Below are 17909 nucleotides of genomic sequence, written 5' to 3'. Positions count from 1 at the left end.
AACCATTGGGAAGCAAAGAAAAACCTACTTGACATTTCTTCATCTGGCACTTGCACTTTGAGCACCACTGTGACAGAACAAGAGGTGATGGTTTTAAACTAAAAGAGGGTAGATGCAGACTAGATATAAGGAAGACATTTTTTATGATAAGGATGGTGAAACGCTGGCAGAGGTTGCCCAGAGAGGTGGTAGATGCCTCATCCCTGGAAATGTTCAAGGTCAGGTTGGACGGGGCTCTGAGCAAGCTGATCTAGCTGAAGATGTCCCTGCTCACTGCAGGGGGGTTGGACTAGATGAGCTTTAAGGGTCCCTTCCAACCCAACCATTCTATGATTCTATGGTAAGCATGAAGATATCTACCTTGCGTGCAGAAATGCACTGAGGCAAGACTTGCTCTGGTGCTCAGCCTTACACTAAAAAGCTCAGTTTCTGCTGAGAAAGTAATTCACAGCTGGAAGTGCAGTAACTCAAATAAGAACAAAAAAGACAGGCTGTGCCAATACCTGAAGAGGAGACCTGGATGTAAACATACCAGAGCTGTGGGAACTGCAACAAGCTTCTGATGAGTACTCACCTTCCTGTAAGGACCTGTTAAGAAGCCACAGAGATTTTTATGGTGGTGGTTTCTTTTAGCCATGATGTAGTTGTAATATTCTCACTGTCTCCATGAGAAACTCCCTAAGACTCTTGTAAATAGAGTTGTAACCCAATTCCAACTCTTGTAATTATATCATACCCACTTAAATTATCCCCGAAGGGTTTTATTTGTTTTTAATAAACCAATCTTAGAAAGTATCTGTTATTAGAAAAGAAAACTCTTTCAGAGTTTTGTTTAAGTAATGTCCCCTTCCTCTCCTTTCCCTTCCTACTCCCCTCCAAGAAATCAGTACAGGAGTCTAACATTTCTTCAAAGAAGAGATTAAAAACCAATGTAACTTCACAAGATTCCACTCCACAGAACCTGGTGTCCAACTTTGGGTCTAGGAGGAGATACACAGAGACCAAAAGAAACTAGGCCACAGTTAGTGCAAAGTTCATCCAAAAATTTCCCCATTCCTAGGATAAGCAATTACAAGTCTGATAATCATAGTTTGCCTTTGTGGAAATGGCTCAGGCAACTTTAAAAAAAAAAAAAAAAAAGTACTGCAGAGCACTAGCAGAACAGCTGCAACAGTGATCCTTTATGCAGAAGGGCACTTCCTACAGACAGGAATTCACTTACATAGGCAGGAATAAATTACAAGAAGAGGACTATAGCCTAGATTCACCCTATTGAAACGCAAGCATTTATCTGAGATGCCTAAATGAGGAGAAAAAGAAGTGAGCTGAATCTGAGGTAACACCCATCTCCTTACTTGGGAGGAGACACCTCTTATCTCAGTATCTGGAGTAGAGCTCAAAGACCACATGCTTAGGTCTGTGGTTAGTGACTCACCTGTAATTAAAGTGAAACCTGAGATCCCTATGTAAAGATAAATCTCTGGACTTTGTGGTTGTAGAGCAGCATCTGCCCTGGCATCTGCTAACAGCTCCGTGCCAAGCATCCCAGCCAGCACGCTGGGGGACCTTCCCAGCACCTCACCGCACAGATACTGCACACGGGCAGCTCCTGGAACACGGTGGAAATCAGGGTTCAGTTCTCTTCTGCTGGGAGGAAATCAATTAAAAATAAACTTAAAATACAATAAAATTCAGTCCCTCGCTTTTTTTCCCCTCCAGGAAACATCGTATGAATTTTGTGGCTTTATACTTCGGGCCTTCCCAGGAGGCAGGCTCCCAAACCACGCTGTCCTCTCACTCCGAGAGGTGCTCTGGCCTCCTGGCAAGCTGATGTGGTCCATGTGAGAGCACTGCAAAAGGCAACCTGATGCCGACAACCAAGTCGTATCACTTCCAAAGCAATCTCTGCCCTTTCCTCAACATACTCGCTGAAATTTTGTCCTCAAAATTTGTATTGGGCAAGATTCAGGAAACTACCTCCCACCCGTTTCTTTCAAACAGCCCCTTCCCTCTGCTGCTGCTTGTGCTGTTTTCATAGCACTTTCAGCTTGATGATGAATAAGAAGTCTACGAAGTAACCTCTTCCAAGGTAAAGACTCCCACCAAATTCTAGATAGCCAAAGAATTTGGATAAATAACCAAAACCCAACCGCTCAAACTCTGAGGTTTGCCTATTACCAGCCTCAAGATTATATGCAAGCAGGATTAAAGAAGAGCCAACTAATTTGAAGTGAGAGACAAGCTATCAATCTGGTTTAAAAAAAAAAATAAATACAATGCACCCTGATCCAGCATTTTGCTATTGGTATGTATATGTCATTCAAGTAAGATGGATTAACCACTGAAGAATACTTGCCAAAAATCAAGTGTTTTCTACTCACTCTCTCAGCTGCAGATCTTACGAGATGAGCTGCAACCGCATGTGCAATAAGGTTTCCAAATTGCTAGCAGCTCTGAGCTGGTCCTAAATGCAGAGCAAAAACCAAAACAGAGCCTGATGCTCTACGCATGAAAGATAATAAGCAGTGAATGGGTCTGCATACCTGGGAGACTGGCAGCACGCCGCTCTGAAATTACAGAAGCAGCACCCTGGCAGATGATCAGCATCTTCTGTGACATGTCAGTATTTCCAGTGAGGTCTTCAAAGCCCCCACACTTGGAATACTGAAGTAGAGATAATTTGCTTAAGCCCCAAATGCCCACTTGCCTGCTTCTGAACTGGCAGGGACAGGAATGAAAACAGAAATGCACCAAGATATGCCTGTCCAGGGCCCCATTTATTAAATGAATACAAAAATAAGATCATTTAAGTGCAGAGGCACAGTAATCCGCTCCATGGTGAAAAGATATCTTGGGTTAGCAGTAAACAGAGTTTACAATGCCTTGTAAACAGACCTCTTCACAAGCAAGAAGCATATCGAAACATGACACACATTGGATTAAAAGTTCCCTGTTGCAGCAATACTCCACACTTCTCAACCGGCGGTTTCAGAGCACTCCGCAAAAGGTGAGAGCATCCTTTGCTCTGTTTTCAGAAGAGCACGTGTGAAACAAATGAAACACAAGGAACTTGCACTGTAAACAGCTGAAAAAGGGCCACAGCGTTTTCCAAGGATGATGGCTTACCCCTTGTTAGGTTTGTTTTGCAATCAAAAATAATGGCCAAAGCTATTGTGCATTATGCATGGAAGTTTTAAAAATTACTTTTTTTTTTTTTTAACAGCAACCTGTTGCACGGTTGAATAAAAATTATTATTATTATTATTTTTTAATACAGTACATGGCATTTCTCCTCAATTGCACTAGAAGTAAATTTGGAAGCACTTTCAGTTTGTGTTATAGGCAAATAGGAAAGAAAAACAAGTCAGGCAGGCTTTCAATCTCCCTTCCATCTCCCTGCCCACTGTTTCATCCCCACCCTTTCACATCTCTGAGTCCACATACATTCCATTGATCAGGTAATCCACTTGTGTGTAATCCTTCTTCTTGTAGCTTTCATAGGCCTGCATAAGGAAAAGAACTATAACAGTTATGAAGCAAATCGTACCAACTAAAAGCACTGCGAGAAGCGAACTTTTATCCACCAAGTACTGAGTCAGGGGCTCAGCAGCAATGAGAAGATATTCATTGTCCATGTCCTGAGTTTCTGCAAGGCCTGAAGTTGTTGGTTTGGGTGCATCTGCTGGAGTCGTGGTTGTTGAAAAAATGTGAGATGTTGACTCTATCCCATGCCCAGTTGTAGTTTCTGCTGTAGAGGCAGTAGTCAAAACCACGGCACCTCTTGTAGAGCCCAGAAGAGAAGTTGATTTACTCAAGGATGTTGTGACTGTACTTGCTTCTGGCTCTAGATGTAGAAACGTAACGACAGACAGCGGATTCGCAGAGCGTGAACTCTCCAAGGGGGTGAGTGTCGTGGCACGAGTGGAAGCAGTGGAAGGCACTCCTGCATCCTGCGCCATGAGCGTGGTCAATGTTGTGCTCAGTATCTTTGGGCCAGCTCCAACAGTGGTGGGGCTACTAGAGCGGGGAGTGCTGGTGTTAAACTGCTCTCTTTGAGGCATCTGAGTACCTGCTTCAGAAACGACACTGAAGGGAGCAGAAGTGGGGGACAATACTGAGACAGAACTACTATTTCCTGATTCTTCAGTGGTGGTCACGAGCTTGGTGACATGGCTGGAAGTGGAAGCAGAGATGTTACTAGAAGTGGGAGAAGAGGCAGTGGGTGACATGGCTTCAGCAAGGAGACCAGAACCTCCAGAGACGTTTGAGGCTTTGGCAGTTGTTTCATAAGCTGTAGTGAGGACAGATGTGTTAGTAATGTTTGTTGTTATGGCTGCGGCAGTGGTGGTGGTCGCTGGGGGGGTGGTCACTGGGGGGGTGGTAGCACTGCTTGCAATTGTTTTCGTTCTATTTTTTGTTATATCTTCACTGTCAACCTCAAGCAAACGCCTCAAGTGAATCTTGCGAGTCAGAGCAGTTGAGGAAAACAGGTTTTCCACGTTGTGTCGATCAACCCGTGCATTCACCATCCTCTCCTTTCTCTGCGGATAGCTTTGGTGGTGAAACAGGACTGTTTCCCTTTTCCCACCGACAATTTCTTCAAAAAGACAAAACCAGTGAGTTTCGTAAGAATAAAACTCTCAAGCTCAGATCTGATCTCATACCCCTAACATGCAAACCAGAACATATATTCTGCAGTACATGTCGTACAACTGGAATAGATCAGTCGTGAAGTCAGCAAGAACACGAAAACTCAGACCCCTGCCTTTATTGCAGATAATCTCTCTGGGGTTTTTTTGTTTGTTTGGGTGGTTTTTTTTTTTTTTTTTTTTTTGCCAAAGACCTCTGGCATTTGCCCAACCAGGTAATTAATTCCACAAAAGAGAGGTAATGAAGTACAGAGCTATAACACAGAAGTACATTATCAACAGAAGCAGCATTACAGATGCCAGCTCCTGAGAAGACAACTCATGCTTTCAAAGTTACACAGCATCAACGAAGCCTTCATGCTCAGATTCATAATTTTCACCTCTCAAAACTGAGTGGAAATTTCCACTTACACCTTCATAATTTGGGAGAATTTCCTTCACAACTAGTGATCTAGATTTATAGTGACATAAATCCCATCTGCTTATCAAAGGTCTGGTTGCTGCGTTGCAGAGAAACCTTTGCCAACCCAGAAGAACCACGAACAAACTATTTTTTTTAAACTTGGGTAGAGTAAACTCTTGAAAGATACTTTAGAAGATTGATTTCCCAATTACCAACAAGCTCTGTTTTGTTATTGTGTCACTTTATTAAAATTGAAGACCCTGGCACTGGAAAGTCATCATGAGCAATTGCTGCTAAGGCTGCTCTGATTATAGAAGCAGCCTGCTGCCTCTGGCACAAAACCCTGGCAATCTCAGAAAAAACAATGCCAAGCCATTTTTCCTTCTCTTAAAAAAATATAAATACATCTGTTATGCCTTTATTTTCTAAAGGACAGCGTGTGGAGCGCAAATGGCTTGAATGAATGATGTCTTCAACACGGAGACAAACTGTTTCTCAGTAACAGTTCCACAAGTTACTCGAAGGCACATCATGCAGATACAAGTGCCAGAGCCCTTACCAGGCTAGTGAAAGTTTTTCCACTGCACGGACTTTACCTACAGAATCCTCCTGCTGGCATTTCACAACCCATCTCCCTCAGCTGAAAGCCAGTCAAGGTCTAAATGTAGGTATTTAAAGCAAAAGGGCCATGATCCTGGATTTAGCAGGAGCCTGAAGCATGGCGTTACCTCCAAGCAGACCTCTGATGTCTTGCTCTCTGGCATTCTGGCACACACTCAGCTGGTGACACTGCAAGAGGATGCAGTGATTCTGGTAGGGCACAGCCCTGTTACAGTGATGGTCACCTGAAAACAGCAGAGAAAATGGGTCATTACACACAGTACACTGAACACACTGCTTCGTGGCTGTAATCAAAGAATTTAAAAAAAAAAAACAACCAAATGATAGCTGGAAGGTCTGGCCTTAAAAGATCCTGACTCAGCCTTAATGAAAATGACTGGAAATCCGTTGAAATCAATATAGCAGCTGCAGCCTACCTACCTACTTGTCTTCAGACCAGAGACCTTCAAAAGTTCCCTTCCTGCCTAAATGATGCTATAATTTTATGTAATATCGCAGTAGCATGCAATTAATTTCCGGGAGACGTGCTGTAATGGAAGAAGATAACACAGTGCTCTGTCTGGGATGAAGCAGATGTGTGCCCAACTGACCACCCATCGGGGGATTAAAGGGAACTTAAGTGTACAGTAGGAGAAATTAATTTCTGTGTCTTGTTAAAAGTGTGAGAAAGGGCAAAGAACGTGCCTATGGGGTACATATGGCTATATTTAAAGCTCTTATCTACAAAGAGTTACCCTAGCTGAGCATTAAGGCTATGGGAAGCTTGAACTTTTCATAAAAAAACTTTACATTACCACAGTTATTAAAAGGGGTTGTGGAAAATTTATGAACTTGGATAAATCCTTGTACCAACAACTGCAGTCTGTTTGGAGAGCCTAAAGAAACTAGCAAAGACAGAATTTTACTGACTTTGATAAAGTGATAAGAAAGGGACTGAAACCATTCAAAGCCTTATAAAAAAATGGTACTTAAAAAGCGGTACAATGACAAGCTTCAACAATCACACAGAGCAGCAGATGCAGCAGAAATTAAAATCCACTTCTCAGAAATGAAAACATGTTGGGATGTGCCCTGAGTCCCGATCCCACTCCTTGTCCCTTGTTCAATAAGCCATGCTAGTGGAGAAACACAGACCATCTACCACTGTAAATCGTGACATTTCTCACTTCTTGGGAAGGGGAAAACAAAAAAACCAGCAGCATATCTTGCATTGGCTAGATATCCAAGTCAGTCAGTTCAGAAAGGTCAAGAGACTAATGGGGTCAGCATGGTTCAAGCACCCTGGTTTCTGCTGCCATCAGGATGGTATCCAGCTGCTCATGACTTCCCTGTCACTCCCCAGGACAACCAGATACCTCTGTAGAGCTGGGCTGATTAGTACTGATTAGCACTCCCTTTGATGCACCTCCAGATTGAGGCTCCACTGCAAGATACGTGCTATCCAGCGGCTCCCCTTTTGCTCATTTCCAATTAGGAGACAGAAAAAAAATTTTTAAAAATTTAAAAATCCCAGAAGTGGAAGGAAAACAAAAGCTCTTCAGAGCTATTTTGAAAGGAAACCATATAGGCAGACACCAAGGTCTTGCCCTACCAAACTGGTTTATTTAATTTTTAAGCCAGCTGTTACTGGAAAGAAATTGCAGCTGCCCAAAAGCAAGCAGAAGCCAGGTAAGCAGAGGTATTGTGACAACAGGGAGCAGGAATATTTGCTTTTGCAGCCATGTCATATTTTCCCTTTATTTTCCCCAGAGCATGCAAGATAACCCAGAAGTAAGGACAAGTGGCTCTGTCCTCAGAGCCAGACCCCTCAGTCGCCCAAGACGTTCCCCTCCAACCCTGGACAGGCCACCACAGAAGAAAGCTGGGAGAGGTCTGAATATGGCTGAGGATGCAAAGGGAAGAGCACGAGCTCATCTGATCTCCCAACACGGGTTTGCTGTGCTCACCAGGCATCTGGGAATCCCAGACTGCCAGATCTTTGCTCAGATGGGTGCTTTCTCCATCACGTATATCACTTACCCTAGAGCATCTGGACACTTGATCCCGTTGCATTAGACAACATATGGAGGTTAGAGTTACTACCCATGCTGTCAGCCCTAGAGAGCTTTGCTGCTTTTATTAGCATGTGATTCAAGTGTCAAACTGTCTCATGACATTGGTACAAACTTTTCTGATAGTTGTCTAACTACATATCCCAGCCTCTGGTGTGGATATTCGAAGGCAGTGCTGGAATAGCTAGACCAGCAACCATTCCCTTTTCTGCAAGGCACATCCAAGAGGTGAACGTACTGGCAAAAGCAGTTCTTTTCGTGATAGTTGCACTATTTCTCTAAGTTAGTAATGTTATGCCAGCAAGGATATAAATTACATCTACAGAAGAGATCCTGACCAGCTAGGAATGTTATTTTTCTACTTCTCCAAGCAATGTAGCTATGAAGACGTGTCCCCATGCAACCTTGGCCTGCAAGTTAACACTATAATGCCTTAAAAAATAACAACCACTGCTCCTTTACTGACAGTTACAGACGCGTAACTATTCTGACATCTAAGCCTTGGGCCTCATGTCTGTAATGAAAGAAAGAACAAAAATAAATCTACTTGGGGAAGTTGGGAATGGAGAACGAGAGCAATAAAACTGATCGTAAAACCTAAAGCCAATCACCAAAAAAAGACACTTCAAGTCCTTCTCTCTAGATAATCTCTCTGCACATGGCTATACATTTATTGTCAAGAGCTTGTATCTTTTCCATCTCCTCTGACACCAGGTAGTGCAACACACTGGCCATCAAGTAACAAATAGGAATTAAATTGCTTCAGTAAGTTTAATATGGAATGTAAAATCTGAAAAGGTTTATGCTTTTGGGTCTAGTTTTGTGTGGTTTCCTGAAGACGGAATGGGTCACCTAGAGGCTCAACCCCCTCTGCCCAACAAAGCTAACACTCAACTGGACTTGCTCTGTACAAAACACATCAAGGAAAGAACAAGTTGAAGGTTATAAAAAAAGTGGTTGAAATCAGCAACAAAGTGAAGCATACACTCAGATCATCTCCCAGCCCCGATCACACACTAACTAAAGTCCTTATGTCCCTCCTCTAGAAGCAGCACCTTTTCTACCCTTATCAAGGTATCAGGAGGTTAAGATGACACATGCACAGCGTTTAGAGATTCTCAGGTGGAACAAACATGCAGTGCTACAGACCCAAAGTATCAGCACAATCAGTGTGAATGTGTCATCTCTGGAGGGTTTACCACCTTAAAAAGCAGAAGCTTAAGTTTTCACAGCTGTGGTGCCTGGGAGACAAACCCACCCATATTTTACCTCCTAAATAAAACGCTTAGTTTATAAAGGTGCTTTCTTTCCACTGTGAAGGGATGTCTCATGTTTAAAATAAAGGTGTGAAACCATTAAGCCTTAAAAAAGGCGTTTTCATGATGTCAATCTGCTTGTCGCCCGAGCCAAGGTCTCATCTTCACCACAGCACCACCAGGTGTTTGTAGGTATAGCTTTCACATGTGGCTAGATAAGATAGGGTCCTTCATAAGAACAACTCAGACTCATTTAGAAATTTAATGCATTTTGAAGACATCTCAGAGGTAAACAGCAGAAGGCTCTTATCTCCCCAGACTTGTTTAACCCCGTGCTTGGTTGCAGGATACAACTGGTTTCTTCTAAGGCAGAAAAAAACACACATAAATGCCAGTGAGCAAGGACTACTCGTTCCAGTGCAGCTGTCTACAACAGCACCGTTCACTTGCAAACATCTGGCAGCATGGAATAATCATTCCTCAAGTCAAGTGACCTAACACTGCACGCTAGCAGCGCACACCAAGAGCACATGCATGCTGTTTGTTACGGAAGCTAGAAGGGCCCTGGGAAATTGTTGTTCTGGATTCAATTTAACCAAGGCTGTCAGAAGTTATTTAGCACCACAGGACTGCTCAGAGAAGCCATAACTGTAAATGCCTGTAAACAACTGGAATTAAGAAAGATAGTTGGCAGGGGAGCAGAGGAGACCATCAAGGAACAGAAAACCCAGCTGGAATCCCAGCTAAGGGACAAGGATCTCACCTGAAGCACCTGGGCCTTGACAAGCCTGCCTGCACTGCTTTTCAGTTGTAAGCCTGTTTATTTGCACTACATGGACTCCTCTCCCTTTCAGGACAGAAAACCTGTGTTCACATATACAGAAGGAAATCAGAAGGAAGAATACAATGGCAGTCCACATCTTCAGGGTTGGTCTTGCAGGGAGGCTTCTCTTCCCAGGAGCAATTCTTTCTTATATCACTTTCAGATTCACTGCAATATACCTATTAAAAAAAAAATAAATCAATTTCTATCACAAGAGGGTTCTACTAAATGCACCCCTATCAGCAGGAATGGAAAAAAAAAAATGTTCAAAAGGCAAGGAAATATCATTACGCACAACATACAGGTTGGCAGGAAGAGAAAAGACCATTCCCAAATTCACAGAGGCCCTTTCTTTGGAAAGGGTACTTTGCTCTTCTTCCCTCAGGCCCCAGTGGAGAACAGCCCAAGTCAAAAGCCATGTGCACAAAGCCAAACTCAAAGCCCACAGGCGTATGGCAGCACAGACATGATGCCTTCTGACTCACTCTGGGACCCTTAATGTTGTTCCCAGGCGCAGCAGAAGGGTTTGCACCAGCTTGAGGACACTGATAATATGGGGAACTATAGTCCTGGCCCTGCCTTTACACCAAGTCAGTCAAAGCCAAGCATCAGCCTTAGTTGATCCCTGCTTTGATTTTCCTGCTCATTGTGAAAAGCTAAAAGAAACTTTGATTGAAAACAAGCAAAAGCCAATATTTCAGGTCTTCTAAGACATTACACAGACACATCAGCTGTTACTGAAGAAGATTCACTCACAGTAAGCCTCCATTTCCCCATATAATTAACAGACAATGTCTTTTCTTCATTACCAATGTACACATGAGACTCTGTCCCAATGGATGGGCTCTCACCCTTAAAGTCACTGGACCAGCTCTTGGTGACTTCAGAGCAGATCATCAGCTTCTACCTGTATTTACCCTCTTACTTCCAAGACTTTTTAAAGCTTTCTATGAGCTTCCAAACAGTTCAGCCTGAACCAGACCAATTGTAAGTCTCTTCCCTAAGTAGCTTTTAAGGGAAACCCTCTTTCTCATCACTGAAGCAAGCTTTAGTCCTCATCCTGCATTTATGAAGACAAACGTCACGGCCTTTAGAGTGCTGAGATTCAACTTTGTGTGACATCTCAGACGTATACGTGACGCCTTAAGTTGAAGACGCGAAGGCAGTTCACAACACAAAATGAGCAGCATGTGTGAATGGTATAAATAGCATAGTGAAAAACATCCAACAGTCATCAGTAACGTGCGTAAGACCCTGATTTAGCCACCCATGCAAGAAGTTTTGCCCTGAGCTCTTAAATTCACAAGCGTGGTTGGGACTGGAGTTAAGAATCTGAGTATGAGCCTCTTCTTCCTCAGAGCAAACTCAAGGTAATGTTTATCAACTTTGACTCCCAGGTTGCAACATTTTGATGATTCATACCATGAAAGCTTTGTTTCCAAATTTTCCTCCTTACTCTGTGTCCTAAAGCCCCGAACAGGGTAACAGAGTTTTAGCCTCAAAACCACCCTGCCTGAAAAAGGGTGAAATATAAACAGCTAACTCAAGCTTCACAGAGGACACACAACATACGGGACCACACTGGAGTCAAAGATGGGGACAAAACTTGGTACTAAAATGCAGTGCCTCAAACTCAGCATCCCTAGTAACTCTACAAGTTCCCTAAGGAACTCACAGAATCACCTAGGTTGGAAAGGATCTTGAAGATCATCCAGTCCAACCGTTAACCCAGCACTGACAGATCCCAACTACACCAGATCCCTCAGCGCTGGGTCAACCCGACTCTTCAACCCCTCCAGGGATGGGGACTCCCCCCCTGCCCTGGGCAGCCCATTCCAACACGTAACAACCCGTTCTGTAAAGAAATACTTCCTAATATCCAGTCTAAACCTTCCCTGGCGCAGCTTGAGGCCATTCCCTCTTGTCCTATGGCTCATTACTTGGTTAAAGAGACTCCTCCCCCCTCTCTGCACCCTCCTTTCAGGGAGTTGTAGAGGGCGATGAGGTCTCCCCTCAGCCTCCTCTTCTCGCTGCCCTTTTATTTATTCTAGTAAAAAGAGTTATTTTGCCTGTTGAAAATAGATGGAGCATTTCTACATCTTCTGCTCTCCCAGACCAGGCACTCAGCTCGTGCACTCCTCTGCGCCTTTCTCCCTGCAGTAAGCGTGCACAGCATCACGCTCATTTTGTGCGAAGAGCTTTCTCCCTGCAGCCGAAAGTTCATGCCTGGGTCATCCCACCTGGCAGCTGGAAATATTTTTAAGTCTGACCTGACAACAGAAGTCTTGGCTGGGAAAGGCAGCGCACCAGCCCCATCTAGTCCTGCGTACCAGAGACTGCGCCTGGTGTCCAGCCAGCACCAGCTTCGCCCAGGCGTCTCTCCCATTTCACGCTGCGCACGCCCAGCGCAGACTGACTTTGCTCTTTCTTTCTCATCACTGGCTCTTCCAAGGGCGCCTCTGTGGGAGCTGGAAGAATCAGCGCAGGATTGATGACCTGCGCGATACACAATCGCAGCTCCCGCAACGCGGCACGCAGGCGCTGGCTGCTCAGGAAAGCAGCCTCACGTTTTTGGCAGCGAACTGGTAATACAAATTTGTGGTATTCAGCCAAAATAGCTTCAGTATTTCTCCCACTGGTCTGAATTACAAGGCACCTCCACAAGTTTGCCTTAGCCTTTAGCACTCTCTTGCTGTCACTCTTAGCATATGCTGCAGTTTAATCACTGACAACTCCAGTTGACAAGACTGGGAGCAAGGGGGTAAGCAAGGGAAGATGTGAAATACTCTGCCCACAAAGATTTTCCTAGAGCAGACAGATCTTTATTGCTGACAGGCAGCAAAAGCTTGCTTTAAATTCCAAATTCTTCAACTTAAAGCAAGTGGTTCGGGTTCCCTCATGGACACTACAGGCACCTCACCAAGACGCTCAGAGCACTGTTTGTCAACCCACACTCCCACCACGTTATGCAGAAATAAGTGCACTTCTTGTAAAGCTCACAGGTCACAGGCAGAGATTCAGCAAGCACTATCTGACCCACAAGAAAAAAAACCCCAAACATCATCATTAAGGGTAAATTTTACATTTTAAAGAGCGTCCAGCTTACGTTTGCTGTCTCTTTTCAAGGTACAAGGCTTACAAGAAGCAACATTTTATAGCCCAAGAAGTGACTCTGAGAATGAATTGGCTGCGGAATAACGTATGCATTTACTGTTTTAAAGAAAATAGTAAAGAATAACAGCAATGAATACACACGCAGAGCACTCTTGTTATGGGGGGGGTGTGTGTGGAGTGTTTCCTAACTTTACTAATACCTTTGTAGTTACACTCACCAACCCCCAGAGAATAAACATCTTCCATTGCATTTTGAAAATGCAGATATAGCAGCATTTTATCTATGCATAAATACTGTGATTATTATTACAGTAAAAATCTCAGTCTTTTAGGACAAATAATCTTAATTAATCTCAACACACCCAAGAACTACTACACACATTTGTAAAATCAAATGTTGATCACACTCAGTGTCTAGAAGTTGTCACAGAGATGCTTTGTATCCCCAAGCACAAGAACCCACCAGCAGTCCTTCCCATCACGGCTGACTGCCACCGCTCTGGAGGAAAGGATAATCCCAGTAAATGCCTCTCACCTCTTCCAAAGCACCTGGCAGCCTTTCTGGGTTAGCCAGCACCTGTTCAGGGTGACACAGCGAGCTCAGACAAAGAGGTTTGCCTTCCCTTTCCCTCTCACTAAACACTCAGGGGCCAACTGACAGTCCCTCCCCCAAAGCGCTCAATGCAAACTTACAAGCTTAAAATAATTTTAAATGGACTTTAACCGACTATAAAAATCCCTTTACGAATTGCAGAGCCAGCGTGTGAAGTAGACAAACCCTATACACAGACTGTAAGTACAGCAGACAAGCAAACAGCTCGTTTCCAAGTCCAGCGAGGGGATAACCAGCTGCAGTCGTACTTTAATGCAGTCCAGATGATGTCTGGGATGCTCTATTAACTATTGGAGCCTCCAGCTAGGGCTTGGGGTTTTTTGGCCTGTCCCACCTTAGCAAAATCCTGTACATCCAGAACAAGAGTCACAGTAACTTGCAGATCACTTTTTCCAACTTAACAACTGCCTTTTGTAACTACAAGCAATAAGTTTTATTTCTGCCTTCCCATTGCACTTCTAGCCAGTCCCACACGGCTCCATTTGCGCCCAGAGACCCCACTGAGCACCCATCCCACATCTCTACATCCCAGAAAAGCACCAGCTAAAGCTTTTTCTCCAGACTGTGTTGCTTCCCAGAAGAAACTTCACGTCTCTGGCTGTCAGAGACAACACAAAGGAAGAGATGAACCCTACTGTTCCCATCAGAAGTAATTTTGAGAAATCAGGGCAAAAATTCACCCTTTGAGCACTACCTTCTCCATCTGTAGAGCATCCCCAAGGAAATTAAAAGTCAAACCAAACCACAAAAGACAGCAACAAATAAAATCTGGGAAAGGACTACACTCTGAAAAGTGCAAAGTTTACTTTTACCATCTGTGGCTATAACTCAGCAGGGAACAAGCACGCTGGAAAACCAGAATAACTGAGTAAACAACTGAATGACTGATGACTTTGCAATGTACACACACATCCAGAGAGCATTGCCTGCTGGGTTTCAGAAGTGTTCCTCCCTTCTTGCTGATCCTCCTGTGCTCAAGCCAAGGAATTTGTGCAAAAAAAAAAAAAATAATTCAAAGTATTAATGCAAACAACATTGATTGGAGTGATGTTGCAAGTGCAGAGTGAAGCCTTTGGAATATAAACCCCTCGCCTCCAGGCCCTCCCAGCCAGCCTCAGTTGCTCCCAGTTAAGCAGTTGCAAGGTACAGGCAGTGACAGCACCAAGGCAAAATGAGAACTGTAGAACTAGACAAAAGAAACACCGAAAGAGGGTGTGTGTGTGTGTGTGTGTGTGTGTGTGTGTGTTAGAGATCACAGGTACTACGGGAGCAAAACAAATCATTTAGGGCACCACATGCTCATTTGAGCTGTCATCAAAGAGCCAGCAGACACTGCCCCAAAATTCATGCTTCCAAGTGTGCATGGGCTAGGCATGAAATAAGGTCCAAGAGCTGTAAAGAAATATTCTATCCTCAGTATAACGACAAAGCAGGGAAAACAGGGGTGGAATGCCTTTTGCAGACAACGATGCTACTCTCCCATCAAATTGAGAAGCTGTAAGGCCTGGTTTCAACTTGCAATTGCTGCTAAACACTTCATGTGTTGTCAGATCTCAAAACAAGTGCTATATTTCACTCTTTAGGAAAACAGAATTAAACCAGATTTTGTTAAGGGAAGACAAGCACATTTCATTTTGTGTATCGAGGCTAGAACGCAGGAGGCAGGGAATCTGTGCTGCAATCTTGAGAAGCATTTGGCTTCCCAAGCTTATCTCCAAGTCCAAAGTTGCACACGTGGATAGGTCTGGAGACAGAAGGGGCAGCACCAAGGTACATGAGGCTGACCCGCTCTCAGCTGAGCATGACCAGATGAAGTTACATCATTCTCTGAACAGCAGCTTTAGAGCTATTAAGTTCCTTTGGCTCCCAAAGAAAGTTAATGACAAGTTACAAAGCTGTTTCTACAGAATGTCATGTGCTATCAAGAGTGAAGGATGAACTGAACGAAGACTGAGAAGCCAAGAAGCATTAGAGACTACAGGGGAGGAAATGCATTACTCGGTCCCTGGTCTGGACACAGTTACTTTAACCTCCCAAGATGCCTGCACAGTGTGAAACGTTCGCACTTCCTTGGAAAACCCAGGATACAATGGTCTATGTGCTGCCCCAATACAGGCTCTCCATGCCCCCTCCGTTTCCAGTATTAACAAAATGCTCCTCTGGGAGGATGACTGAGGTGGGACATGCACAGTTCCGTACTTTCAGAGGGAGTTTTGAAGGAAAATGTGCCTAGCAATCAGTCTTATCTCATGGATACACCATCCAGGCTAGGATGGTGACCAACAAGCTGGATCTGATAAGCACCTGGGGTTGACATGAGGCCAGCAGAGCATTTGAGGCTGATCTGCTGCACCAGTAGGACGCAAGTTACACACGCTCCAAAATGTGATTCAGAGAAGAAACACCACCAGCTCAGGTCTGGAAGAAGATCACTTACATTCCTTCTCCTACCACACAACCTCTTCACAGCGTAACACTGCACAGCGGGCCACGTATTACAGAAGAGCTGGCACATCCCTCCACATCAGCAGCCTCACTCCTCACTCCAGGAGGCAGAATAGGGTATTGGATGGACATCGGTTTGGTCTGCTGCTGCCTTTTCTGATGTTTCTCCTGACACATGTCCACAAAATAAGATTTTAGAAAATCCTACAAAGCCAAAAAATCCACACAGACTGCATCACGCTGGAATCTGTTAAGAACAACAGCCCAATAAGCAAAAACATTTTAATTAGACAACCATAAAGTTATACATCATCTCCTTCCCCAAATATGAACCACCTCCTTCAGTTTGTAGGCAGTGCCCATCTACAGCTGAACCTCCCATCAACCTGCATGACACACGCCCCATAGGAAAGGTGACTGCAATGCCTACAGCAGCGTCTACATTCAGGGAATGAGCCAAAAGATTCCAACCACTGCAGACGAAGTCAAAAGAACACAGACAGCATCCTTGCTCAGCGCACCCAACACACCCTCTAGATTCACATTTCACCAACTTAGATGGGAGTTACTAAGCCAGAGAGCAAGGAATAATCTAATGTCACTGAGCAGACAGCCTCAAAGTAGGCTGCTGCATCTTCTGGAAGACTGGTGTGGAAATAGTGCTTTTTAAAAAAAGTTTGCAGCTGTTAAAGTATTTCTCCAGCTGCCACATATTACTCTCTGCAAGAAAAATCCATTCTTCTGCTTATAAATGGCCAAACATAATATATCAGGACTTTCAAGATGCTCTGCATGAATAGAACAAACACCTTAAAGTCTCTTTCAAAGAGGTGGAATGCCAAGTTTTGCTGAGAAACTCTGCGATCACACTTGGACTTGGCCGACACATGAAACTTTCATAAGTATAAAGCACTTCAGGCTCCACGCTGACAAAGGCATGCGATGCTACACAGGGCCAAGGCTGTGCAAAGCTCACGAGGAACAGCATCTCTGCAAGGTCAACATCACCACACTCCCACAAAGGGAACGGAAAGCCATTTCCATGCAAGGGGTGGATTAACTGCAGGCTCTGAACAGTAGACCTCATTCACGTGAATATTAAAGTGCTGTATCCTTCAGGTTCAAGATTTTCAGCAACGTGCCCAATCTTCCTTTCCCTACCAGGAACCCAGAGAAGAAGGAGGTTTTAGTGGTTAGAGCCCATGTCTGAGTGTGCCACAACCCGAGCTTTGGCTCCTTCCCCACTTTCCAGCTGCCTGTGGAAGTGATGCAGGGCTACAGATTCATAATCTTTGGCACCTTTAGCCGCAGTGGGTTTTGTGGGTGGGGTTTTTTGGGTTAGTTTTGTTTTGAATATTACCAGCTTTACCCATTTCCATCTTTCTGTGCCTCAGTTCCCCACCCATACTCCTCTCTCAGGGCACAAGGCAGACAGCTTATGCCTTTGTTACCCCACTAAGGAGGACAGCCCACACGGACACCACTGAGGCTTCACGGCCATCACACTTTGAGAAAATAAGTGTTAAAGCCTAAAACCCCCAAACCAGCATCAACCATCCATCATCCTTTCTCACCCATATTAGCGCCCTGTTCTGCAGTTCAGATGGTGAGAAGTACTACTCAGCAGGACACTTTTCCTGTGAAAAATGACCAGACAGCTACTTCATTTATGAAAATGTGGCTTGTTCTGGAATATCTGAAACAATTCAGTTTTAATATAAAGAAAAATGAACTGCCAAAGGCTAACTGCATAAAGCTGTGACTGGACAATAAATCTGTCAACAAAAATGTGCACTATGGCTCAATTGCAACCTTCCCTGGTCTGATCCACACCCAAAGCAGCTAGCAAATTTCCAGACAAGCAGTTGTCTCATGGGAACAGGAGATCATACGTAGGGCATTTCATACTATGTCTTTTAATTTAAACAGCTTTC

General features: G+C 44.2%; 1 protein-coding gene across 6 annotated transcripts in view; it reads right to left on the bottom strand.

Annotated features, from left to right (window-relative positions):
• Positions 1-2758: 2758 nt before the first annotated feature.
• The window catches only part of C15H11orf24 (chromosome 15 C11orf24 homolog), a 30126-nt gene continuing 14975 nt past the window's right edge, over positions 2759-17909 (bottom strand). For all 6 annotated transcript variants that reach the window (XM_074884865.1, XM_074884868.1, XM_074884864.1 and 3 more), the window contains 3 exons: positions 9744-9982; positions 5781-5897; positions 2759-4597 (listed from right to left, as the gene is read on the bottom strand). In XM_074884865.1, the coding sequence (XP_074740966.1) occupies positions 3423-4597; positions 5781-5897; positions 9744-9900 (1449 nt within the window). In that variant the 5' untranslated portion in view covers positions 9901-9982 and the 3' untranslated portion in view covers positions 2759-3422. The remainder of the gene's footprint in view (positions 4598-5780; positions 5898-9743; positions 9983-17909) is intronic.

Source organism: Strix uralensis, chromosome 15, assembly GCF_047716275.1.
Source record: "Strix uralensis isolate ZFMK-TIS-50842 chromosome 15, bStrUra1, whole genome shotgun sequence".
Lineage (NCBI taxonomy): Eukaryota > Metazoa > Chordata > Aves > Strigiformes > Strigidae > Strix > Strix uralensis.
Note: the sequence above shows the minus strand (reverse complement) of the source record. Positions and strands in the feature narration are given on the sequence as shown.